Below are 26,048 nucleotides of genomic sequence, written 5' to 3'. Positions count from 1 at the left end.
TACTGTCATGCCCATGTACGCCACTGTTCTTGGGCTTATTTCGTATAGCGATGAAGGAGCAAGAGAAGGGAAATCTTGGTGTGGTATCACGAGCAGGTGATAAAGAATAAAAACCCTGAACTTTTTTGTATCTCTCTTATTATATACTCGGGTCACATCGAACAATGAAATCCATTAAGTAACCAAACATCTAGCATGCATTTGGTACTTAACAGCGAAGAAACAGAAAAAAAGTAGTAACATGAATGCTCTGAGCCTCCTTAAATTTCTTTTTAGAACAAATATGGATATAAATAATTAATTATCCACCATAAATTAGAACTCTACAGTATTAGGAACAGGATAATTATTACCAATTTGAAGGAGCTAAGTGGAGACAATGTCAAGGCTTAGTTTGTTTCTTCTAGCAAGGTAAAATCAGTAGAAACAAAGAGTCAACAAAGTGTTTGTGTAACTATTAAAATGAACACCAACTACCATCATTCTACTTTAAATGTGATAATCAGAAGAAAATTTTACCTCGTAGGTAGAGCAGAGCACAAACGTCTGGTCCCCTCCAGAAAAGATCTGTTTAACGACACGGTACTTAAAGCGGTCTGTCAAAAAAAATTTGTTTATCAATCAGTTTGATTTTCAGTGGTTGCTCTCTTCTGATATTCCAAAGTATGCTTCACAAGGGCTTATCTACTTTAACTGTGTGCAGAGAAGAGGCCTTCCTCCTGCTTCACTGCCCAGGACTGTTTTTCTAGCTCAGATACAAACAAATATATAAAGTACTGCCCATTCCTTCCCTGCCTGCTTCCCTCACAGACAGCTAACCCTGACCTTGTTTTTATTCCTCATGCTAATTCCGTCATGCTACTGGCCTGAATACTAAAACGGGCACTGCTATTAATGGTAACATATGCACAGCAATCACATGTCTGCATGTGGTCCTCTCTCCCCCCCTTCAGGATGATGCTAGAAACACAAAGACCTCTTTTCCTAGTCCCAGGTAGACACCCCATCAAGGGGATACTCTTAAGACCACCTAATTGCTTTTTTTATTTATTTAAAATGTAACTCCATTGCTGTCTTCCCCTAACCTGTTGCGTTCACCCCTCCCCTCTCCCTTTTGAAATCATGGCCTCTTTTTAATCGTCACTGTTATATGCATACACACAGACACCTAAATATACACAAACCTTCGAAGTTTGTTTACTGCTACTTGTATATGCATATATATATATATATATATATATATATATATATATATATATATTATGACTTCAGGGCTGATCTGATTGGTTACCCATGTAACTGTTTTGTTTCTTCTAATAATCCTAGTATCTCATGCTGTTCCATCTCTCCATACCTCTTCCCTCCTCTTCCATACAGTATCACACAGTATATCCTCCTTGAATGGTTTGCCTCCTTGGACGTGAATTTTACACTTCCGGCAACAGCTCTGTTCCCTCACAGTCCTCCCCTTCACAGACTCAAACCACCAGCTCTAACCTGCTCTAGCGGTAATACTTACTGCTCAGTGCCCTCCTCTGGTGACTCATACTACCACAAAGGGTTGTAGGTCCGTAGCATATGACATGAAAGTCTGAAATTTTCTTATTTCTACCATATTCAAACACATAGGCATAAATTTACAGCCACTTAAGTCAAGCCAGATTGTGATTCAATTTCAAAAGCTTGTGGTTTCAAGTTAAACTTGTGTTTCTTGATTCGATTACCGCTGTCTGGGAGGAGAAAGGGATTGAGACAAGGCTAACTACACGGCTCTGGCTGGCCTAGGACTTGTGGTCCTGAATGCTGAATGTCTGTATTGCAGGGGTGCACTACCAGATCCAGGAGCACAGCTGCTCAGCACACATATTCCAAGTATGAGGAATATACCTAGAGAAAGATATTTACAAGTAACAAAGAAGACACCAAGCTTTTTTTTTTCTGCTTTGGAGAATATTAATACAGACTGTCCTGTTTATTTTGTTTTAAGCTTACTAAATCTTACACATATCAGTCCTGTAAGTATTTATTAGATGACAGATTTGACAAGCTCTGTGCTATATGCTAGGTTTGCAAAGATTATTCATTGCCTGGCCTTAAGTTTCTTAGCATTCAGGAGGGAAGAGGATGAACTTGGGAGTCACTGGGCCCTTCAATTGTTCCTCTTCCCAATATGGCCAACTGAATGAATCCCTTTTCTCTGCTTTTCACACACACACACATACAATAGACATAAGGAAACTTATAACTTTTATTTTAAAATCCATTCAAAGCCCTAAATTTGTTAGTTTAAAATTCACAATTAGCTGGGTATTGGTAATACACGCCTTTAATCCCAGAACTCAGGAGGCAGAGGCAGGCGGATCTCTGTGAGTTTGAGGCCAGCCTGGTCTACAGAGTAAGTTCCAGGACAGCCTCCAAAACAATACAGAAAAACCCTGTCTTGAAAAAACACCAAAAAAAAAATCAAAATTAAATTTGATTATTAGATTGTATTTCTATTTAATAACCTGGCAGCTCCATTTCTAGCTCTGGAGATATTATGTCAGGTCAATATGAATAACTTGTCTTACTTTAGTCTCCAATGAAATCAACAGTCTGCTGGCCCAATCTCTTTAAGGGAGTCTTCAGAAAGAAGTCTCATCCGTTATCACCAGACACCAGAAGCAGCACCCAGAGTACAGGCTCTTTGGGTGAGGCAGATCTGGGTTCAAATCCTGCCTCTAGAATTTTTTTGGATCTTGGGCATCAGTCCTCTGCTTCTGAGGAGGGGGTGATGATCCATAGTCATGTGCTTGCTTGGTAGTGCTTAACGTGGTAATGGGATGCGTTAAACAATCAATTAAGACTTTAAAATTAATCTTCACTGATAACAACAATAAGATATTCACCCTCAAGCCCCGACAGCTGTTCTCTAGGTTTCTAATTACGGAGCTTCATGCAGAGCGAGTGCTCAAATGGTTTGATGATAAATACCGAAAACTACAAAGAAAAAAAAAAAAAAACTCATGCTTAACCCCTCCAAAACATTTCAAGATGAGTAACAAATACATATTAAAATAATGATTAATTGCAGTGAAAATCACTCTTACCAGCTCTAGCTGAAAGCTGACTGCTGTGGGCAGCCCAATAGCCCTTCACCGGAGATGGGCACTTAACATTACATGTGTGTCCGGTTCCTAGCTGACCTCGAGCTCCACAGCCAAAGGCATAGATGAGTCCAGAAGAAGGCACAAAGGCTAGGGTGTGCTGTCTGTAGGAAAAGAATCGACTCACTGGCATACTTTCCACTAGCAAGGATATACAATCGATCTGATTTTTAACTTCCATATGAGATCACAGCAATTCCTGTGAGTTCCTCGGGAGTCTCTACATGTTCTTATGTTTTCTTTTGTTTTGAACAACAGATTCCTAGCCTCTGACACCCAATCAGCCATGAACCTATGACTAAGACCCAGAATAGCTATGAAAGCAGTGTGACATTAAAGCATAAATTTGCTTAAAACATTGAGAAGTTTTGTATACTTTGATTTTATGATTCTGTGTGTGTGTGTGTGTGTGTGTGTGTGTGTGTGTGTGTGTGTGTTATGACTGCTAGTGTGTAAGTCTGTACATGTGTATGTACATACGGACATGCACATGTGTGACAGTGCGCAGGCCAGAAATAATTTTCTCCTTATTTTAAAGACAGTCTTATCACTGAGTCTTATTAAAAGACAGCCTTCTTACTGAACCTTTCTTAAGACGGTGTCTCTCAGTAAACTAGGCTGGCTTGCCAGGGAGCTTAGGGAATATGCCTGCCTCAGGCTGTCACGGTACTAGGGTTACAGATACACATTGCCAAATCTGGCTTTTCAATGTGATTGGTAGGGATCCAAATTTGTGTCCTTGTGATTGCAAGGCAGGCTAGTAACTAACGAAACCACAGATGGCCGCACGGTCTCGCTGTGACAAAGGTCACAAGTGTGCCTCCTGATCTTGGTGAGGAAGGCAACATGTGGACAGAGATGAACAACCTACCACACCCTCCCTTTAGGATGAAAGAAAAACAACTTAGGTACAGCAGGGAACGGCCACGTTCTTCCTTCACTCCTTCTGTACATGCTTACCCTCTATCCCGTGAGGTCCAGCGCTCTCCTGTTGGCCTGCCTACCAAAAACCCTCCCTTACTGTGCCTGCTACAGTCTGACTTTCCATACACAGGTCACCATGCAGTTGGGACTTCCTAAAACAAAGCTGTGAACTCTGGCACCTGCCAAGAATCCCTTCACTCAGGAGTAAGAGCAGGAGGAAGCCTCCGTTACATATTGACTAGTTGGAGAGTTTAAGAACAGCGTGAGGTCCAGAGACCAGTTCTATCTTATGAAAATAAAAAACACAAGCAGAAAAAGATTTCTTGACATGGCAGTGGTTCAGTGAGCCACAGGCTTCTACCCCCCCCCCACCCCCCCACCCCACCCCACCCCACCCCCGCTAGACCTACTTCTGGGTCTCCGAGGCGCTCACTCACCTGCCACAGGCAATCTGAGTTACTTCGCTGCCCATCAGCTCCAGAACTCTTCTGGGATTAACTTCATCATTCATGGAGCCGTGCCCAAGCTGTCCACAGGAACCAGCACCGAATGTAAACACGCCCCCACTCTAACAAGGAATAAGGGTCAGTCAGGTGAGCTGCAACCTGAGTTTGAGGGCTGTCCTCTAGAACCTGCACGTAAGTTCCATCTCACCAGCCTGCGTGAGGCACTGCGCTCACCCGGAACGTGGCTCCTTGAGAACATTTACAAAGCAGAAAAAGGATACGGGGATGTGAGAGCTCAGCTTCAGGGAACAAAGTCCTAAAGGACCAGATGCCATTTGAGGATTTTAAAGATTCTTTAAAAGCGGAGTGATACATGGCTAGAGAGTCACCTCGGCAGTTTAGGAACAGCTGCTCTTCCGGAGGACCTGAGTTCTGTTCACAGCACTCAATGCCCAAGCCTCTCCGTCAGAGGTAACTCTAGTTCCAGGTGATCCAGCAACCTGCTCTGGACTCCACAAGCACCGGGCATGCACATGTTGCACACACAGAAGCAAAACACTTGCACAAAGGAATTCTTAAGAGCAATAATGTGTTAGGAAGCAGACATTTTGAAAGCTAAACCAGGTGAAAGGAGATCAGGTTCACTCACATGTAAGAAACGGAGGCTTCATAAACTCTGCAATAAAGACTCTCTTAAATTTGCGCTTGAATAAATGCTAGGCAATATATGCTAGCAAGTTCTCAACACGAAAAGACATTTTCAAGCTAGGTATGGTGGCTCATTTAAATCCCAGTACTTAGGAAGTAGAGACAGGAAGTGCCCGAGTTCCAATCCATATTAATACATGTCGTACGACAGGATAAACAGCAACCTGATACACAAGACCTAGTCTCAAACCCACAAAAAAGGGAGGGAGGAAAGAAGGAAGGGAGGAAGGAAGGAAGGGAGGGAGGAAGGAAGGAAGGAAGGAAGGAAGGAAGGAAGGAAGGAAGGAAGGAAGAGCGGAAGGAAGAGCGGAAGGAAGGAAGGAAGGATTTTCATTCTAGCATGTAAATGTTTTTAGAATCAACAAATACCACCTAATAAATTTAAAATAGTAATTAAATTACTATTTTTATGTTAAAACGGATTACTTAAAAAGAACAAAGGATGGATGCTGTTTTTCATATATGTAAATATCATACTTTTAAGTTATTTATACTGAACGATTTTAAAAAGTCACCGAGAGACTCTATAAACTTCTCCAAGAGGAAAGCACAGGCATGTTTTTCAATAGCAGGATTCTCTCTGTTCCTCCCAAGGTGATCAAAAAAAAGCTAAAAAGAAAAGTCAGGACCAAGCACAAGAATTCATCACCACAGCTAGTCTGCAGTTGAAACTGACCATATCTGCCACGCCCCCAAGCCAAGTCCCCAAAGCCCCTCACCTTTGTGAGAACTGCTGTGTGCTCCTCTCCACAACTGATATAGACGACTTTCTGTGTTCTTAAAAGCTTCACATGGCACGGAGACTCTCGATCTGAAATAAATTAAGCATCTGTCTGTCACTACCATGGGATTTTAAATGAGATATACACAACTATCGGCAGGAATTTTATATCCTCTCCGTTTCCTGACTCAGGCACCAATTCAGCTCTCTGCCTCCAGCTCTACTTGAAAAGTCCAGCAAAATTTAACATATCAAAACCTCAACTCGTTATTTCCTGTTCTCTCCAACGCTGTCCACTCCAACTCCACACACATGGCCGGGCCCTTCCAGCCTTCCCTTTGTTTCCAGTGACATCATCAGGCACTACGGAAGCCTGACTAGTGCTTCTCCCTTCAAATGGATCCCTGCCCCCACCATAGCCACTCACACTAGACCACTGCTCTCCTCAAAACCCTTCATTTCTTCTCCCCTCACTTAGGAGGGGAGTCGAAGTCCTCCCCGTGCCCTTTGGGGTGCTTGGTAGCAGTGCCAGCGTAGCTTCCCTGATCTCCAACTCTGCTTCCCCCACCACTCTCATCATGTCCGTGTCTGGTCCCCTGCCTGGAACATTCCTCACCAAGTTATGTACATGTCCCATGCCCCACCTGGTCTCCCACTGAGCTCTGCTCAAAGACGCCCTTATGGGAGAGCTGCTTGCTCCCTGACCGGCTCGTGACCATCGGGGAGCTTGTTCTAAAGCCATGTGACACACCACATACTGGCAGGCTGTTATGAGCAGCCATGCACTAGAATGTGGTCTCCACTAAGCCACGGGTGTCGTCTGATTCACTTCTGCTCCCTCTGTACCTAGCTCCAGGCCAGCACACAGTAGGTCCGCAAGAAGCCCTTGTTAAAGACATGAACGTGTGTTTCAACTGAAGAACACATGCAGAGACTTTACATACCTTTTTCATCGCTGAGCCCTAGCTGCCCTGCATTGTTCATCCCCCAGCCAAACACCGCTCCCGAGAGAGACAGGGCAAAGCTGTGAGCCCCTCCTGCGGCCACCTGAGCCAGTGGGATCCCTTCCAAAGACCTCACTCTCTGCGGGCTGGTTTGGGAGGGGAACTCCTTCCCCAGGCCGAGCTGCCCATGGCTGTTCTTTCCCCAGGTGAAGAACTGGCCATCTGAAACAACAACAGGACAGCTGATGCTATAACCAAATCATTCACGCTCCACACACCAAGATAATCTAGCTGTTACACTATTCATTAGTTGCCCTATACGCACCAAACCCACGCAAGAGAAAAGGAAGAGATGCCTCATGTTTTCAGCTTTCCAAATCCCAGCTCAGCATTAGACAACAGAAAAGTAAACTCAAGCCTTAGCGCCCCTTCAAAGGCGATCAACACTAATCTAAAGAAAAACACTGAAGGGTTTGGTAAATTCGGTTCTGACCAGGCTGGTTACCAGGGGTACGTCTAAGCGAGATGAGCTTAGCACTGACCACACTGCCAGCAGAAGCCGCAGCTGTGACCCAGGACTGTTCTGGGACAGGGGCCTGAGCAGAACATGCAGCATGAAAAGTGAAGCCTTGCACCAGGATTTATCTGGAATCCTGACAGGAGAATGGAGCTTGAGAATGGATTGTAGCTTTTTAAAAACCAACTCCACAAATAACTTCTATATTCTCAAAAACACCTGGGCACTATCATGGCCCTGGTTTCTCTTCTCTGTAGGAGCTGAGACAGCAACAATGCATCCTACATCATCATCCACGTCTCCAAGAAAGATGAGTTACACGAAGGCTGTTTGACAAATGTCACTGTTCAGTTAAAGCTTTCAGTGAGATAACACAGGACTGCAGGAGAGAAGTGGGTTTTGAATTAACATAACATTAGCATATATGTATATAAATTACCAGCTGCCAGAGCCAAGCAGTGCCAGTTGCCACAGGAAACTTGTAATATGGTCTGCTGGTTCAGCTTCTGTATTAACCTAAAACAGAAAACGGTTCTCTTAAATGTGCATTCACACAGAAACACAATTACCAGAAACGTTCTCAACTAAACACGTTCACTGAAAATACCATCTTGTCTAAAGACCTTTCCAAAATTAAGCATGTAATCTTGTCTAACTAAGCATGTAATCTTGTCTAATAAAATTCTATTATGCCTCTCACTAGGTTCATTCTTAGGGATTTACTGTTTAAAATAAACAAATTCTCCCATACTTGGACCCATTTCTAAAATCCAACTATGTATCATCCATACTTTCGAAAGTGATTATTGTGGCACACAAAATCTTTAGGATCTCCAAAGCATTTACTGTCCCCATAAATGCTAATGAGCAGACTGTGCCTGACAGTGCCCAGGAACCTACATTTGGGAAGTACAGGTAAGGAGACCACAAATACAAGGTTAGACTCTCCTACATAGTGAGTTCAAGGTCAACCTAGGTTAAATGAGACCCTGTCTCAAAATTAAAAAAAAAAAAAAAAGAAAAGAAAGGAAGGAAGAAAGAAAAAAGGAAGAGAAAACAATAATTAAAAAACTTCCCGATCATCAGTTGAGGTAAATACATAATGAGAGATAAAAGGGCCACCCTTTTTAGTCAATACATTTGTCAGTTGCCAGGAACTCAGTAGCAAGTCCCAGAACAAATTCAGTTCTGGACCAACTCGTGTGTTTCTAATTCAAGGCAGACATTTCTAAAAAGAATTGTATTTTTATTTTGTGAGTGCATCACAAATGTTGTTAGCAGGTATATCAATAGCATAAAAGAAATAGTAACAACACAAAGAAAACAGTATAAAACCAGGAACCCTTGGGGTTACATTCCCACCTGGGCACTGTCACGGAATCCTCAGTAGTCATGAGTCCCAGCTGGCCATCACTTCCTGCACCCCAAGAAAAGAGCTGGCCCCGGTCACTCAGAGCCAGACTGTGTGATTCTCCACATGCCACATGTATGATATGCTGATCAGCCAATGCTCCAATTTGTTCTGAAAGAGGTCAAGACAAAGGAAGAAAATATACTCAGCCTGAAAACAGAAATGCTGCTCCCCTTCATCAGCCACCTTCCACTATGTGACCAACACCTGTCAATAGCGGAAGAGCAATTGTTTGACTCACAATTAAGTGAGCATGATGCACCAGGGCAAAAGGAGCAACAGTTGTGACTCCTCACACTTGGACACCTGGGAAGAGAGCCTGGAATGCTGGCGTTCTGCTGGCCTTCTCCCTTACCCCTTGTTCTTGAGTCCAGGACCCCAGCCTTCAGGATAGTATCACCTACACATAGGGCAGGTCTTCCATCCTCAGCTAAACCTCAGAAACACCCCCCAAATAATCCCACATGTCTGTCTCCTAGGTGATCCTAGACCCAGGTGTTGACAATGAGGATGAGCCAAAGCAATCATCACCCAAAGCAACTTTATTTTATAAAGAGAACCATGAAAACTGTAGGTTTACAGAAATACTAAACTTTGGGGACTCATTAGTATATGACTGGCATTTTCATACAATATATAAGATTTCTGATTGTATTCATTCTCATTATGTGTACTTATCCCTTTCCCTACATCCCCTTCTTATTCCCTAGAGTCCTTCAATTTTCAGGTGTTTGTTTTGGTTTTCTTTTGACTGACATTCCACATATGAGAGAAAACATATGCTACTTGTCTCTCTGTGTTTGACATATTTCACTTAACATGAGACTCTCTGGTTCCATTTTCTTCTACATGACTAATCCATCAGATAGACAGACAGACAAACAGATATGGACATAGATATGGACGTAGATATAGACATAGACAGAGCAGGACCCATCATATATATACATGTATGGACTCATCATATATACATACACATGTGTGGACCAATCATATATACATACATGTATAGCCTCATCATATATATATATATGACCAAAACCAGCAACAATGAAAGTTCTATAGCATCTGACATCAAATTATGCTGCTCAGTTCTAATTACAGAACCAGTGACACAGAAAACAGACCCGCATAGCGATGCAGAATAGAAGACCCAGAAATAAATCACACTACTGCCATTTGCGTTTTTCAATACAAGCGCTGAAAACATCGTGGAGAACAGGGTTTCTTTAACAACTGGTAGAAGACTGAAACTATATCCCTACCTTACAGTCTATATTTAAAAACAAAACAAAACAAAAAAAACGGCTTAATCTGGATGCAGTGGCATAGTCCTGTAGTCTCGGCCCTCAGATGGAGGCAGACAAACCCGGATTCACAACATTTCAGCCGTATAGTGAGTTCAAGGGCCAGCCTGGCTACATGTGACCTTGACTCAAAAAGAAAAAATTAACTAAAAACCGGTTCAAAGATCTTCATGCAAGACCTACAATGGAGACACTACTACAGATAAATGTGGGAGAGAGATGTTTTATCTTGTAAGTATGCTCTGTGACTTTCACATTAGGACTGAAGTTCTACAGGGCACAATAAGAACCGACAGGTAGGGTTGAATCTAACCATGAGGCTTCTGTACAACAGAGCAAACCATTAATAGCAAAGGCACACCCACAGAACACGGGAAATCCGTTACCATGTGTCCATCACTAAAATGCATAACAAATTATAAAAACTAAATGCCAGAAGAATAAATAATGCAGCTAATGGATGAATGAATAAATGATGCAGTTAATAGATGGCTGAATGAACTAACAATCGTTTCTCAAAGAAGTGGTTTAAGTGTCCAATGAATAAATGAAACAGTTTCATCTTTAGCCATCAGGAAATTGCAAATCACTTCTACATTGAGTCCATGGCTAGCATTAAGAAAACAATGTGCCAGAGAGCTGGGCAAGGACATTTAGATACTGTTGGTGGAAATGCAAGTTATTAGAGCAACTGAGAAGGCGTCTCAAAAAAAACTATAGCTAGAATGTCCACACAATCTAGCTGTACCACTTAATGTGTACATCTGAAAGAGTCAAGAACAGCATGTAATAGAGGTAACCTGCATGCCTATATTAAACCAAGTCAATATTAACTATTCACAATAGCCAGGTCATGGAACCATCTTGATACCCATCAGTCGATGAACAGCTGTGAAAATGTGTGTTTGTCATATATATACATACAGACATATCTCACACACACACCAGAAAGACTGTAAGAGCCAGGGAATCAGGAACTTTGCTGTGACTTTGTATCCCCTAGTATTATCAGAAGACACATTGATAATGTCTAATCAAAATGACTGTCCAAACATAAGCTGAACAATGAAGACACCATCAAACATGCCAAACTGGATAGACAAAAGCCTACAAGGACTAAACCATCATTAAAAACTATTAGCAACTAAGTAAATCTGGGAGCAGGAGAGGTGGTTTTCCCCAGGGAAGAACACACCAATTGGTCACCTAGTGTCAACGGTCAAGCCTGAAAACATAGCTACAAGTAACATTATATAGACTCAATACATAACATATATATATGTATATATAAAATCTTCCATGATGTTTTTTCATTAATTTTTTTATTTAAACTAAAAACAATCTTATTTTACATACCAACCCCAGTTCCCTCATCTTCCCGTCTTTCCTCCACTCCCCCTACCATCTCCTCATCCCACCCCCCATCCACTCCTTAGAGGGGATGAGGTCTCCCATGGGAGATCATCAAAGTTTGTCACATCATTTGGGGGGAGAGAGAGAGAGACATATGTATGCAATAACTATTGATTTAAAAAGAGGTCATGAATTTGAAGGAAAGCAGGCAGGAATATATGGGAGGGTTTGGAGGGAGAAATATAATTAAAATATAATCTCAAAAATAACAAAAAAGTCCTCTATATCTCTGGTTGGCAGGGGTGGGGGGCAGTAGGGGGCTGTTGTAAATGGGATTACTTTCCTAGTTCTGTCTTATTTGTTATTTGTGTAGAAAAAAAAAAGATACTTAACTTCCTAAGTTGATTTTCTGAAACTCTTCTGTAAGTGTTGATCAAAAGGATTCTGATGGGATCATTAGATCTTTGGGGTACAGGATCATAACACCAGCAAATATGTACTGCTTGATTTCTTACCTGTCTGTGTTTGACCTTTCTCTTGCTTTGGTGCTCTGGTTAAGATTTCAAGCACTGCAAAGAAGGGCGACAGACCTTTGCCTTGTTAACGATTTCTGAAAAACCATTCAGCTTCCTTACAATTCCTCTATTCCTTTATTCCTACTCTCCTTAGCGCTCCTGAAAAGATGTTGAATGCTCCTCTAAGGAGTCTTCTCTGACTACTGAAACGATCATGCAGTGTTTGTACTTGACATATTTATGTACTCCACTTCAATTGCTATGTTTGTGTGCTCCTGAATTCAGTTTGCAGGTAGTTTACTGAGGGCTTCTGCATTTATGCTGCTCAGGGAAATTGGTCTGTAGTTTCCTTTTCTGTTGTTGTCACCTTAACCAGTTTGGATACTAAAATAATACTGGCTTCATGGGTAAGTTCGGAAGTTTTCATTTCCTCTGGATTTTGTGGAATTTTTTTAAAGAACAGCTGTGATTCTCTTTCATCCAGTAGCTGATGGAAGCAGAAGCAGAGATCCACAGCTAAGCACTGAGCAGAACTCCTGGAATCCAGTTTTAGAGAGGGAGGAGTGATGAGCAAAGGGGTCAAGACCATGCTGGGGAAACCCACAGAAGCAGCTGACCTGAACAAGGCGGAGCTCATGGACCCCAGACTGACAGCTGGGAAACCAGCATAGGACCAACCAGGCACCCTGGTAGTGGGTGTCAGTTGGGAGGCCTGCACAGTCTATGGGTCCTCTGGCAGTGGAACCAGTATTTATCCCTAGTGTGTGAACAGGCTTTTGGAGCCCATTCCCTATGGACGGATACTCTGTCAGGCTAGATACAGTGAGGAAGGCCTTGGTCCTGCCCCAAATGATGTAACAAACTTTGATGATCCCCCAGGGGAGGTCTCACCCTAAAGAGTGGATGGGAGCTGGGATGGGGAGATTGGGGAGGGGGAGGGGAAAGATAGGAGAGAGAGGGAACTGTTTTGTAAAATAAGAGTGGCTTTAATTCAAATTAAAAAATTAATTTAAAAACATGAAAGGGAAACATCTGCAAAAACAAAAATATGGCTTTTAAAAGAAAAAAAAAGAACAACTGTGTTCCTATGTCTGGAAGAAACCAACAGTGAATCAAGCTGGACCAGGCTTTTCATTGTTGATGATTTCTTACTTGCGTACTATTGTGTTTTGGTTTTGTTTTTCTATTATACTTTTGGTTTAATTTTGGTAGGCCCTATGTATCTTGAAATGTCTGATCTTCTCATTTATTGAAATATAAGTTTTCAAAATGTTCCCTAATGATCTTCTGGGTTTCAGCGGTATCTTGGTCACCGTTTTCATTTCTAAGCCTATCGTGTCTTCATGCATCTTTTGCTTAGTATGGCTATGGGTTTGATAATCTGTTGTATTCTTTCAAAGGACTCACTCTGTTACACTGATTCTTTGCATTGATTTTTCGCTTTCTGTCTCACTCGTCACAAGTCTTCCCCCAAAGGTTATTATCTGAGTCGCTGCTGACTGCTTCAGACCTTTATAGCTGTAAACACCTCTAGGCCTATTTTCACCATATTCCACAAGTTTGCTTATGCTGTTTTCATTTTATTTGATTCCAGGATGGTTTTTTTTTTTAACTTTTTTCAGTCTCTTCAATAACTGATCATTCAAATGCTTCATTTAATCTCCATGTTCATATTTTTACAGTTTCTATTATTGATTTCTAATTCTATTTCATTATGACATAAAAATATAAGATGTTTTAATTTTCCATTTGTTCATATTTGTTTTGCGTCTAAAATATAACCTATTTTGGAGAACATTCCTAATTGCTAAGAAGAATGCATATTCTGAAGATGCAATTTAAGCCCACTTAATCCACAGTGTTGTGCTGTTTAACCCCGAAATGTTTGATGATTCAGGGGTATAGTTTTGGTACCCAGCTTTGGAGGCTGTCCTGGAACTAGCTCTTGTGGACCTGGCCGGTCTCGAACTCATAGAGATCCACCTGCCTCTGCATCCCAAGTGCTGGGATTAAAGGTGTGAACTACTACCACCCAGAAAAAAAATTTTTTTAATTGCATCATAAAAAGGAGAGGGCAGTTAAAAAGAAGACAGGTTTCCTCTAAGGAGGTCAATCATATGGCTTCTTTGGCCATGCACCAACCATTCAGAGATGGGTCTGTGTGTCATTTCGTGTCCTCTTTTCTGTCTTTGTGGTGTTCATGTAGCAACCACAGGCTATGTCCTGTGGCCAGAAAGTCATATAGCTATCCCGTGCTGTCTTGTTCCTCATGGCTGGATGGGACAGGCCACACACTTTCAGCCAGCTGGTCCCAGTCCCCAGGTGGAATACTTGCACGCTGCACTTTGGGTTTGCTAATGTTCCGCAACTTGGGATCCACACATGCTCACTTGTGGACTCATTCCCCTCCTCCCAGAGCTCTGACAACCAACTCCCTGCTGCAGTTTCCATAGAAAGCTTCCCTACTGATACCTATTACAGTTTTAGTATGAACTGTGCCCATAGGCTCACAGGTGTGAATAGCTTGGCCCTAATGATGAGGCTGCCTCGGGGGCTTGTGTAGTGTTTGGTAGTGAGGCCTAGACAAGAGGAGGAAGATGTGGATTACCAAGGGGCAGCTCCGAGGGCCATACTTCTGGCCTAGGCTCTCTTTCTCTGTGTGTGATATGCTGAGATGTAAGCAAGCTGTCTCAGTATGCTCCAGGTACAGAGACCCTGTCTCAAAACAGTAAGATGGAAAATGATAACGGACTCACAACGTGTCAACCTCTGGCCTGCGCATGCATACACACATACATAATACACAGACACTCACATGCACGTACACAGAGACACACACTGATATCATAATACATATTTTCTGACACACTCCCTCTTTACCTCAGTCTATGGCCTCTGTCGCTCACTGTTGTCTTCAGTGTACCAAAGTAGTCTTTTCCCTATCTTCTGCTCTCCAGATTTCTCTATCCTTGAAATTTTTGTAACATTTAATGTATGTCTCTGTTTGCACACACACCCGAGTTCCACAGCATGTGTGTGATAAAGGACAGCTTTTGGGAGTCACTTCTCTCCTTCCAACATGGATAGACTTTTGGTCATCAAACTTGATAAGCAAACAATCTCATCAGCCTCAGATTTTTTCTTTTTTCTTTCTTTACTTTTTTTTTCTTAAATCTGTTTGCCACAAAACTTTAATATCTTTTCAGCTGTAACTCCCCTTGAAGGGCACATGTTTTCTAGCTATCCCAGCCCTATTTCCTAAAGAGGTGAGATCCAGGGGTATTGCTCAACATTGTGTATTTCTAAATGTTATCAGTAGAGATCCTAGATATAATAGGTAGCATACATGACCTCAGATGTTCCCTGAATCTAAATGGACATACATGTGCATATCTATGCAGAGGGAATTCTCCAAATTTACTATGTGGGCATGCTGAACCAAAGAGGCCCAAATGTGAGTAGCAATGAGGCATATTCTTAAAACAAAGGGAATGAGTGAAAATTCTACCTGGAACAATGAGACCTCCTTCCTCCCATCCACAAAATATCCAGAATTTTAAATCATTCTCTCCACTAAGGTCCAAAAAGCGTTTGTGTTTATACTCAGCCAGGAAATAGGATTTCACTCTGGGAAAAAATCAGCCCAGTTCTCTGCCATCTTGTAAACAGGTGTCCTGCCTCAGGAGCCAGGAGAAACAATATATCTCTATCCTGATGTCTCCTCTCAACCCACCATTGTTACATGGGTGACTGCAGCACCTAACTAACGGCTGATCAGAGCCCAAAGCCAAAAAGAAAGGCTGGAATTCAAGCTGATTCCCGGGATGCAGACAGATCCGCACATCATAAAAGCTGACACACAACAAGTGGCTAGATATGCCAGTGCCTACCTGAAAGCCAGGGTTGCAGGTAAAGAGGCCCACCCCCAGCAGAGCTGTACCGCATCCCCAGCAGAGCTGTACCGCATCCCCAGCAGAGCTGTACTGCTCCCCCAGCAGAGCTGTACCGCTCCTCCAGCAGAGCTGTACCGCACCCCCAGCAGAGCTGTACCACCACCACTACAAACATCCACAGCCTAGGTTACTAGCACACCCACATACATGGTTGACATGAGTGCACTCAAAACATACCACAACTAACCAATAATCCAACAAATGAAATAAAAAATATAACTGAGAGCCACAGCAACCCCCCCCCAAAAAAACACACACACATAAAATTAAGTCAAGAGAAAGGATATAAATAAGCAAATATCAATGTCACAGTTATGGTATACCTGCCTATGATCTCAGTACTAAAGAGGGAGATGCAGAGGGTTGAGAGCTCAGAGATAGCTAAATACTATCTCAATAGGAAAACAAACAAGCAAGCAAGCAAGGAAGGAAAGCTGATAGAATAGCCTTAAAGAAACAAATTATTGCAATTCCTCAAGAAGCAAAAGAAAGTCATGGGATATAAATTTAACGAAAAAAATAATAAAACTTGCTACTACTCATGAAAGATAAGTACGTCACAATTCCAATCAGATTTAACTTAGCCAAAAATCAAAGAAGAGACACTTCTAAAAGAAGTGAGAACAATTTTCAAGCCACATATAACAGAATTAGAGTGACAGATTTCTAGGCAGAAGACTGGTAGGTCAGGAGAAAAACAGGATGATATATTCAAAGATATGCAACCGCCAAGGTTTGGGTCAAACTAACCATTCAATGATGGATGAGCAGATAATGTAAACTTGACATTCATGCATAATAAGATGTTATTCAGCCATAAAAAATGGAATTCTATGGTATGGGAAAATATGGATGAGCTCGGAAGATATTATGTTAAGTGAATAAATCAGGCACAAAACAAACATTGCAGGTTCTCACCTAAATATGGAAGCTATACAAGCTGAGTGGACAGAAATAGAGAAGAGTGATTATCAGGGACAATGAAGGGGATCAGGAGAATATGATGGGATGGAGAGAGAGAGGATAACGGCAGAAGGGTGCAGTTGGATAGAGGAAATAAACACCATGCAGGGTGTTGGGGAAGAAAAGGTATCAACGGGCTTAGCTAATGCTGAACCCTTCATCCTACAATACCAACCTACCAGGCAAGATGTGGCCACGGGTGCAATAGTGGCATGCCTGTTAAACAGCCACACTCTTGATCGGATCTGAGGCCTGCTCCACAGAAGGAATTCATGCCTGACACTATTCACATGGTTGAAACACATGGTTAGGCAAGCCATAGGCCCTAGGGCAGAATCTATAGATGCTGTTTTACTTTAGATGTTGTCAAGCCGCCACCTAAATATTTATGTTTATGTCCACATATTTGGCTGCTTTTACCTTGGCCAGAGAAGCTTCTCGTTGCAGTGGGTAATGGTAAACACAGAGACTGTTCAAATGCTGAGGATAAGAATCTGTGAGTGCTCAGCTACAGATGAGACATCTCTATGAAATGCACCCTACACACACCTCTAAGGCTGAGGGAACACCCTGGAGAGGGCAGAAAGAATGTAAGAGACAGATGATGGTTGACTCTGCACATTGCATAAATATTGGACATATGAACGCAAAGCAACGGTGGCTACATGCCCAAGATCAAGTGAGTTAAAAATCCCAGCATGGAGTTGGGAGAGGATTGTAATACTGACTGGGTAACTTGTAGCAGTTGGTAGCTGCTGGGAGAGGGAAAGTCACTGAACAGACAGTTAGTTCCTGAGTAACTGGACTGTTGGTCTCACTGTTCTAGATATTGTGGGAGCACAACAAATTTAGTCCAGTTCTACCTTTTGGAAGTTATAGACTTGGTGGGGATGGAATTTACACCTGTAAAGATCATCTAAGGCAGTTCACTATGTGCCAGGTGATAAAGTCCTAAAGATATCAAAGTAAGTTGCCTCATAGTACAGTAGGTCTAAGACAGGCCAGTCTCCAAGTGCCGAACTCTGCTCTTCAATTAGCCTAATAGCTAGGGGACACACACACACTCTAGCAGCTCTGGGAAGTTGCAGCTTCGGCCTCTGGTCAGCATACTGTCAACACACTGCTGACGTTCCATAACTTCAGTGAGTAAATATACCACTCAATTCTGAAGTTTTGTCTTGCAGCAGTGATTTTGTAGCTTGGCAATTTTGATAATTTCTCATTCAGTGGAGACATAAAGAGGTCCTTGGGCACACAGATAAGCACTAATCAGCCAATGGGCATGTCAGAGGAGCAGCAGGTGGTAACTGCCATGGTGTCAATGGGTGTGGGGGGAATCACCACTGCCTTTAAGGTACTCATGGAAATAACCCGTTCTATTAGGCATTTTACCCGTGGATTATTATGAAGATGATTTCCTCTTAAGCTGTACTGTTTAAAGTGCTGCCCCTGTTGAAGCAGGGGCTATAGAGGATGGAAAATAAGAACAAGAAAGTGTCACACAACTAGGACTTACAAGTTTCTCTTGAGGAGTAGCAATGGACTATGTTTAGGTTAATGGTTAAGAAAAACAATCAGGTCCCAGGAGTTAGCTCAAGTTCTTTTTGTTATTGGGAAATGTGTTCATGGGTTTTGGTGCATCATAGCTAAAAACAAAGCTTTAAACAATTGACCTCATGTAACTAGGAAACAAGGAATTGGATGATTAGTTAATATAACTGGACAGGACTCTAAAATATGAAAAGTGAAACTAGTAACCTGTTTTTCTGGCAATTACAAAAACTACTGTCTATGTAAAGAGATGGACTTTGGGTGCCCATCCCACAGTGAGGGATGCTCTCTCAATCTGGACACTTGGGGGAGGCGGAACGAAATGACAGACTCTAGAGATCATACCCTCCCTGGGGATCAGAGTGGGGTTGGGGGGACGCTGGTGGGGGAGAGCAGGCATGGAGGGGAGGGAGCTGGGACTGACATGTGAAGCAAGCTTGTTTCTAATTTAAATATATAATTAAAAAATCTTTTTTTAAAAGTTGTGTTTGAAAGACTCCTGAGCTATGAGATGTCTTCTTCTGCACCAAAATGTTTAATCATGTAAGGGATATGAAAAACAAGCTTTTTTATACTTATATTCATTGTAACCATTCACTTAAAAAACAAAATGTAATCACACTGTAATTTTTATACGGCTTAAAGGATTCTGCTGAAGTATATAAGCAGTGAGGAAAAAATAAGGGAGAAGTAAAACACCAGGAAAGGTGTAGAAGGAAAGATATAAAAGAAGACATCAGTAGGTAATGTAGAAGGAGGGCATCAGGAACGCAGAAGAAGGGAAACATCAGAGCACAAGAGCGGAACAAACAGGAACAGAGTACAACAAGGGCAAAAAGGATAATAAAATAATGAAGCTTTTATCCCTCAAGAAAGAAGTCTCTATCTTTTTCTGGATGACTCTGCATCTCCTTCCCAGTCTCTCTGACCTGTAGAAGACTGGAACCGCTATACTAGGGAAACCAGAAAAAGGTAAACACATACAATTTATCTCTTCAAAGGAAGAAGATGTGTGTCTTTCTTCCACTTGGAACGCTGGGACTTAAATGTAGTTTATTACCTGGTGATCTCTTGCTGTCTGTAGGGCCAGGCTTCATCCAAATCCCCCTCGAATATTATATTTGTTTATCCCAGACTTTTCTAGCCTGCAACTTGGGTATTGCTTCTCAAACCATAAACCCCACCCTTATGGGACATATCATTTGTTCTTTACAGCAACCTAAGTAACTTCTGTTATCTTATGACCAGACCAATCCTGACTCCTCCGGACATTATGTTTACCTCAGTCATTCTCCCTAGACCCTTATTGAGCATGGGTATGAGCCAATAGAACCCATCTCTAAGGAAGAAGCCATGTGTACTTTCTAAAGAGTTCCAATGTAAACAAGTGTTAAGCTTTATTGTACACATAGGACTGAATTGTCATCAGAAAACTTTTCCAAAATTGTACTGTACTTAAACATGGCTAAAATAAATGTCTGGTATCAGCCTCTAGAAGTTTGAGCCAACACTGGCTGACTAAATCCTGTTGAATCAGATTTCCTTCTTCCCTGATAGCCATAAGTGTTTGCAAGGACCCCCAAAATTTATGATGATAAACTCTGGGTTTCTGATCTAGGCTGTTTTTAATATATCAGCCTGGATATTTAGTTGGCAGATACTTTACAGTTCTTTAAAACATCTGTAAGCTATTGTAAGTACATGTTCCTGTTGTGGAATATTATTTTAGCTAGGCAAAGATACATTGCATTTGTTTATGCTGCGGAATATTACTTTAGCTATGTGAAAGTGTGTTACATTTGTCTCTGCTGCCTTTGCTAATGATGTAAAGATGTGTTACATTTGTCTGTGCTGGCTGCGTTTTTTTAATTATATAAAGATGTGTTGCATTTGTTTCACCTTGCCTAAGGCACCTGATTGATCTAATAAAAAACTGAACAGCTGATAGTTAGGCAGAAGAGGGACAGGTGGGGCTGGCAGGCAGCGAGAAGAAGGAAGAATGACTGAGAAGGAGAGGGACGCACTCAGGACCAGGAGTCAGGCTGTCACCAGCCGGACAGACCCAAGAACCAGTCAAAGTAGGATATACAGAAACAAGGAAAGGTTAAAAAGCCCTGGGCAAAAAAGAGAAACAGATTAAAATGAGATCTAAGATAAGGCTGAGATTCATAACTAATAATAAGTTTCCATGGCATGATTTGGGAGCTGGTTGGTGGCCCAAAAGAAAGCCTATCACATGTTCCAGCATGTATTACTTGACAAATTATGTAACATTACTAAGATATTTATTGAAATTTCTACCTTATAATATAATAACTGTCTTATAGTTTCATGTTGCTTAAAGTTGGGTAACTCATAAAGTAAAAAATGTTTATGATTCCAGTGACTGGGGCACCCAAATAACACAATGTCTGAATAATGATCTCCTTGACTAGATCACAGGAAGATCCTTGTGCTTGCTGGCTCCAGCCAGGTGCTCCAGGCAAATGAAAAATCCAGTCCTAAAGGAAAAGGGCAGTGTCTCTGAGGATAACACATGACACTGGCCAACACATGCATGTGTGCACACACATGCCCATGCACACTGGTTAAAAAGCATTCGGCTGACAACAGTTGATGCTATCAACCAAACAGAATTGTCTCTCCCTACCTCGACAAAAGTGTTTTATTTCTATTTACTGTTTACCTACTAAGTTAAAAAGAATGCAAGCTTCTTTGCGGTCAAGCTTTTATCCTTTCTTTTTTTCCATCAGGATGAACAGAAAGCAAACATAAATAAGAAAGACAACTTGAGAATAAAATCCTATCAGGAAGACCTATTCACCATAAGACGTTCGCGTGGGGACTGGATGGTGCACTGGTTAAGAGTATTGACTGCTTTTCCAGAGGATCCTGGTCCCATCCCAGCACCCACATGGTGACTTACAACCATCTGAAACTCCAGTTCCACAGGATCTGATGTCTTCCTCTGACCTCTGTGGACACCAGACACACAAGTGCTATACAAACACACAAGCAGGCAAACACTTAACTCACACACATAAAATAAAAATGAATATATCTTTTGTTAAAGGTGTCTATGGACAAATATCCTAGAATTATTAAAACCCAAATGTCATCCCAAACTCAACTCTTTTGTCCTTACATATTCTTTAGACAATAATACTGACCTAATTTAGAGCCATCGTGAGGATTAATGTACTATAAAAAGCTAATCATAGCATAGATGGTGACAGCTTGTAATAGGTATAAACACTCTTGCAATGGCAAGTAAGCAGAACCTCTTGTTTTCAATGCAAGCCACTGTTTATTTTATAAATTACAAAAATCAATAACTCCCCACATAAAGATTTATGCTAATTAATAGATATATATTTTCTAAAATTTCAACCGTCTGTAAAGAAAATAAAATGACTGTCACAGGCACAAGACAGTAACTTTTGATTAACCCCACCAGAAGGTGGTCTACCCACCACCTACTAAAAGATGGGCCTTGGGCTGATTACTGGGCCACCTGCCACTCAGAAGGGGACGCTGGGGGAGCCCAAAAAGTGCAATGTTGACTCTAGATATTTCCTATGGTGACTTCTGCCTTTTACACCAGAGTTACACACTTCAATAACATGAAGTCAGTGTAGGATCACTTCTGTCTCTCTTCAGCTCAGCTAGCAAACGCTCTTCACCAACAACTGTCACATCCTTCAGATGTCAGCAGAAACCAGAAACACCAGCTGAAAGTCTAACAGCAGCAGTAGTCACAGTTCTGGGAACTGACGCTTTTGGACATTCTTCTTTACAAACCTCATTCATCAAACAGCAGAACCATTCCACTCAGTGATGGCATTATAGAAGTGCTTACATGGAATTAAAAAAAAAGTGTGTGCATTAGCTTAAATTCCCTCCAGGAAAGGAAGAAACTAACCACAAGGAAATGCAAAAGACAAAAACCCTACCTATGAATCAAGCATGGCATTAGAGACTTGTTATAAACTCTCACCCTTGGAGTTCCCTACAAAAGGTTTCCAGGGATGTCTATGCAAAATTAGAAGTCTAACACAGTCAAATTCAATTAAACTTACCGCACCTACCACAGTTCCTGCCTATTCAAGACAGGAAAAGTTAAAAGACAATACACAAATTCAGACATCAGACATCGATAGTAACATGAGGATTAGCTTATACCAAAATCACGTCCCTGGAAATGAGTGTGTGTGAGGGATGGGGGAGGGGGCCGCTGACGGTGGGGTGGAAACAACACAGGGACAGTTAATGAACACGAACGACAGTCTCTACTGAGCTTATGAAAGGGATTTCAATAGTTGCTTATTTTTCACGAATAAATTAAGTTGCTGATAAAAACACAATTTGGACAGGGAAAACTCATTTTTGATTGTTTGCTTTACTACAAAGGACAGGGAACAAAGGCCTCCCTACACCTCCAGTTCTGTAACTATGTCTTGTGAAGTTATGAATGAACTATAGACAAGAACATAAAGGAATGAGCAATAATCCCACCCTTCCTCTAGTCAGTGGTCTCAATGGGGAGGGGAGGGTGGAGCTGCTAGGGGATGCAGGATGGAGAAAGGGGAGGAAAGGCACGGGGCAGAAGAGCCAGGTCCCAGGAGAGTTGGCCCCTGGGTTTGGATGAGACTTTGTAAGTTGTTAGGAAAATACCTCTGGTTATCCCAGGCCTGTTTGGCCTTGGCCTGTTTGCAGATGGAACACACACACACACACACACACACACACACACACACACACACACACACACACACACACACACACACACCCTAAGCAATAAGCCTTCACTGCTCAGACAATTATACAGACCTATCCTTGAAATTCCCACTTCTTGCACTTTGATTGCTGGCTCTGAGGTTAATACCTTACACTGTTCTTGCTGAAGACCTGAGTTAGGTCCCCAACACCCACAATAGACAGTTCACAACCACCTATAACTCCATTCTAGGGGATCGGATGCCTTCTTCTGGCCTCAATGGGCAACTGTACTCATGTGCACATACCCGCATGTGTATACACTCATACACATAATAATTCTTCAAAAAGAAATCACCCCCTTCTGGTCACATACAGAGATGGATGTGCATTCCTGATCTGAGAAGATGAAAAATGGCAATCTGAGGAAAACACGGAGCCTCAAGGGCACCTACAACAACACACAGTCTCATGGAGGAAAAACCCATCATGGGCATCTGTAGAATGTATCAAAAAGCCATGTGCCATTCCACTGAAGACAAAGTAAGTAAACAACCTTGACAACTGGCTAGACATACGGAAGGCACAATGCCAAACCAGGGACCTCCGTCCTGAGGCCACCCAACTTGCCTCCATGGCAGGTCAGATTCAACAGCTTCCTCCCCTGCGACCCCTGAAGGACCACTCTGATGCCTCCCCTTCCTTCCTTTTCCCCAGCACAGGAGACTGAATCCAGACTCTGGTGCACACTAGTCAAGTGTTCTACGTACCGATTTGCACCCACAACCCCCTTCGGCCCTTCTCTGTCCAGTGGTTTTCCATGTAAGAATTCCCAACAAGCACACAGAGCAAGAAAGCTCGATCTCTTTCTTCACTCACTAAAAATACACCCCATGGAACCCAGATTTAGAGCGCCATGAAAACGTTAAAACAAGAGAGGGAGGCACCCACCCACACATCTCTCCATTCAGAGACACTATTCCACAGTTGCTGGGGAGTTTGTAATTAACATACTAGCTCAACTTGGAACAGAAATTTCTGGATTCCCTTGTAATTTACACAGGAGTGTGACTTACCATGAAGTTAGATCACGGGTAGGACCAGAACCGCTGGCTGAGTGCGAAGACCTTTCTGGTGTTCCTCTCTGTTTTTCTTGCAATCACCCAGCCCTGGCTGTGGCAGGTGCTGGCCTAACTCAAGTACAAGCAGACAGAGAGCTGCTTCATACTGTCCACTTACTTGCAGAGGCCTAGCTGGCGGCAACTGGCTCCACGAACCCCGTGCAGAGGACCTCTGGAAACGTGAGACTGCACTCCCACCCATCACCATAGTGTCTTCTAAAGATGGCTGCCATTAGTGTCCTACCCAGTTTCTCTTTCCTTTCCTACCTGCTGCCACTCCAGGACTTAAGGCAAAGATATGTGCAATGAGAGGCGTGTGTACCCTTACCTCTACACTGAGGATACCTGTCAGAGGAAGAACCATGAAAAATGATGAGGTTGGCACAATGATGTAATTTATCCCAGCACTTGGGAGGAAGAGAAGGGAGCTTAATTGTTCCACAGGATGTTTACATCTAGCTGAAGGATGTGTCAAAAACAAACAATAACCCCCATCCCAACCCCCCCACCACCAAAAAAAGGCCTACAGTACCAGAACAAGACCTTTCCTCCTTTCACAGAAAAGGGAACTGAAGCTCAGAAAAAAATCCCGTCCAGGGCTATACTTACTCCTTACAGTAAAAAGAGCAGGCCAGTTCTCAAACTCTCAGCTCAGCCCTCCCATCTTACAATTCCAGAGACAGGTCGGAGTTTTTCATTTGCTAGAGAGAACTTCAAAGAATATGCGTGACTCCTGATACCGAATAACCCACAGCACAGACCGCCTCCAGAGTGGACACGAGGGTCAGACAGGGTTAAGCAACACCTGTACTTGGTGGCCTGGCTTTGCGATCTTTAGCAGTGGAACAATCCAGTTCCTAGAATACTCTCCTGCAAGTGCCGGCCAAAGAGCACAGCCCTTCAAGACGGGCATGGGGCCGGTGAGAGGAAAAGTACTTGGTGCAAACCCTGACAACTCAAGTTCAAACTCACATTAAGGAGGAAGGAAAGAACAGACTCCACAAAGTTGTACTTTGACTTCCAAATATGTGCCATGGCGTAGGCATGGCCCAACACACCCCTTTCTTCTCTACACACAAATATTAAAAAAGGAATAAATCACTGGAGTAAGGTGAGTCCAAGGTACCCAACTCCTGCCTGAAATGTAAACATTCCCTATGAAGGGTAGGATCCGAGCTGCTACACACCTCTGTACGAATTCACTTTGCTTTTCACCTGAAGAAACAGGGTGCTGATGAGCTTAATGTGAGACTGTGAACTGTAAGAGGAAATAGGAAGAGATCTCTGTTTTTAATGTTTTCCACCAAGAACGCCATCAGTAAAAATCAAAAATCACCCACAGCTTTCCAGGTAGTTATATATACTATCTGGTAAAACAAAGTAAATAAGCCGGGCAGTGGTGGCTCACTCCTTTAATCCCAGCACTTGGGAGGCAGAGGCAGGTGGAGTTCGAGACCAGTCTGGTCTACTAAAGCTAGTTCCAGGAAAGCCTCCAAAGCCACAGAGAAACCCTGTCTCAGGGGAAAAAAAAAAAGTAAATACAATTTACTCATTTATTAATTATTGACACTTTTCATTGATTATATTGCACTGCATAGAACAATCAAACATTGCAACACTTTTCATATTAGATGCATTGTATAAAAGGACATTGGTGGACAGGTTAAGTATGAACCCATTCCCCGAAATCCCAAGAATCAGGGCAACACGTTAGGAAAGTTGCAATTACACGCACATGAACACACATACTGG

At 42.3% G+C, this 26,048-nt stretch overlaps 1 protein-coding gene across 3 annotated transcripts in view; it reads right to left on the bottom strand.

Annotated features, from left to right (window-relative positions):
- The window catches only part of Herc3 (HECT and RLD domain containing E3 ubiquitin protein ligase 3), a 105,893-nt gene that overhangs the window by 64,869 nt on the left and 14,976 nt on the right, over nucleotides 1-26,048 (bottom strand). For all 3 annotated transcript variants that reach the window (XM_040737215.1, XM_040737214.1, XM_040737216.1), the window contains 7 exons: nucleotides 8,769-8,928; nucleotides 7,846-7,922; nucleotides 6,890-7,111; nucleotides 5,944-6,035; nucleotides 4,508-4,638; nucleotides 3,090-3,250; nucleotides 520-596 (listed from right to left, as the gene is read on the bottom strand). In XM_040737215.1, the coding sequence (XP_040593149.1) occupies nucleotides 520-596; nucleotides 3,090-3,250; nucleotides 4,508-4,638; nucleotides 5,944-6,035; nucleotides 6,890-7,111; nucleotides 7,846-7,922; nucleotides 8,769-8,928 (920 nt within the window). The remainder of the gene's footprint in view (nucleotides 1-519; nucleotides 597-3,089; nucleotides 3,251-4,507; nucleotides 4,639-5,943; nucleotides 6,036-6,889; nucleotides 7,112-7,845; nucleotides 7,923-8,768; nucleotides 8,929-26,048) is intronic.

Source organism: Mesocricetus auratus, unplaced genomic scaffold (assembly GCF_017639785.1).
Source record: "Mesocricetus auratus isolate SY011 unplaced genomic scaffold, BCM_Maur_2.0 Super-Scaffold_100676, whole genome shotgun sequence".
NCBI lineage: Eukaryota > Metazoa > Chordata > Mammalia > Rodentia > Cricetidae > Mesocricetus > Mesocricetus auratus.
This window is presented reverse-complemented; position numbering and strand designations above follow the sequence as displayed.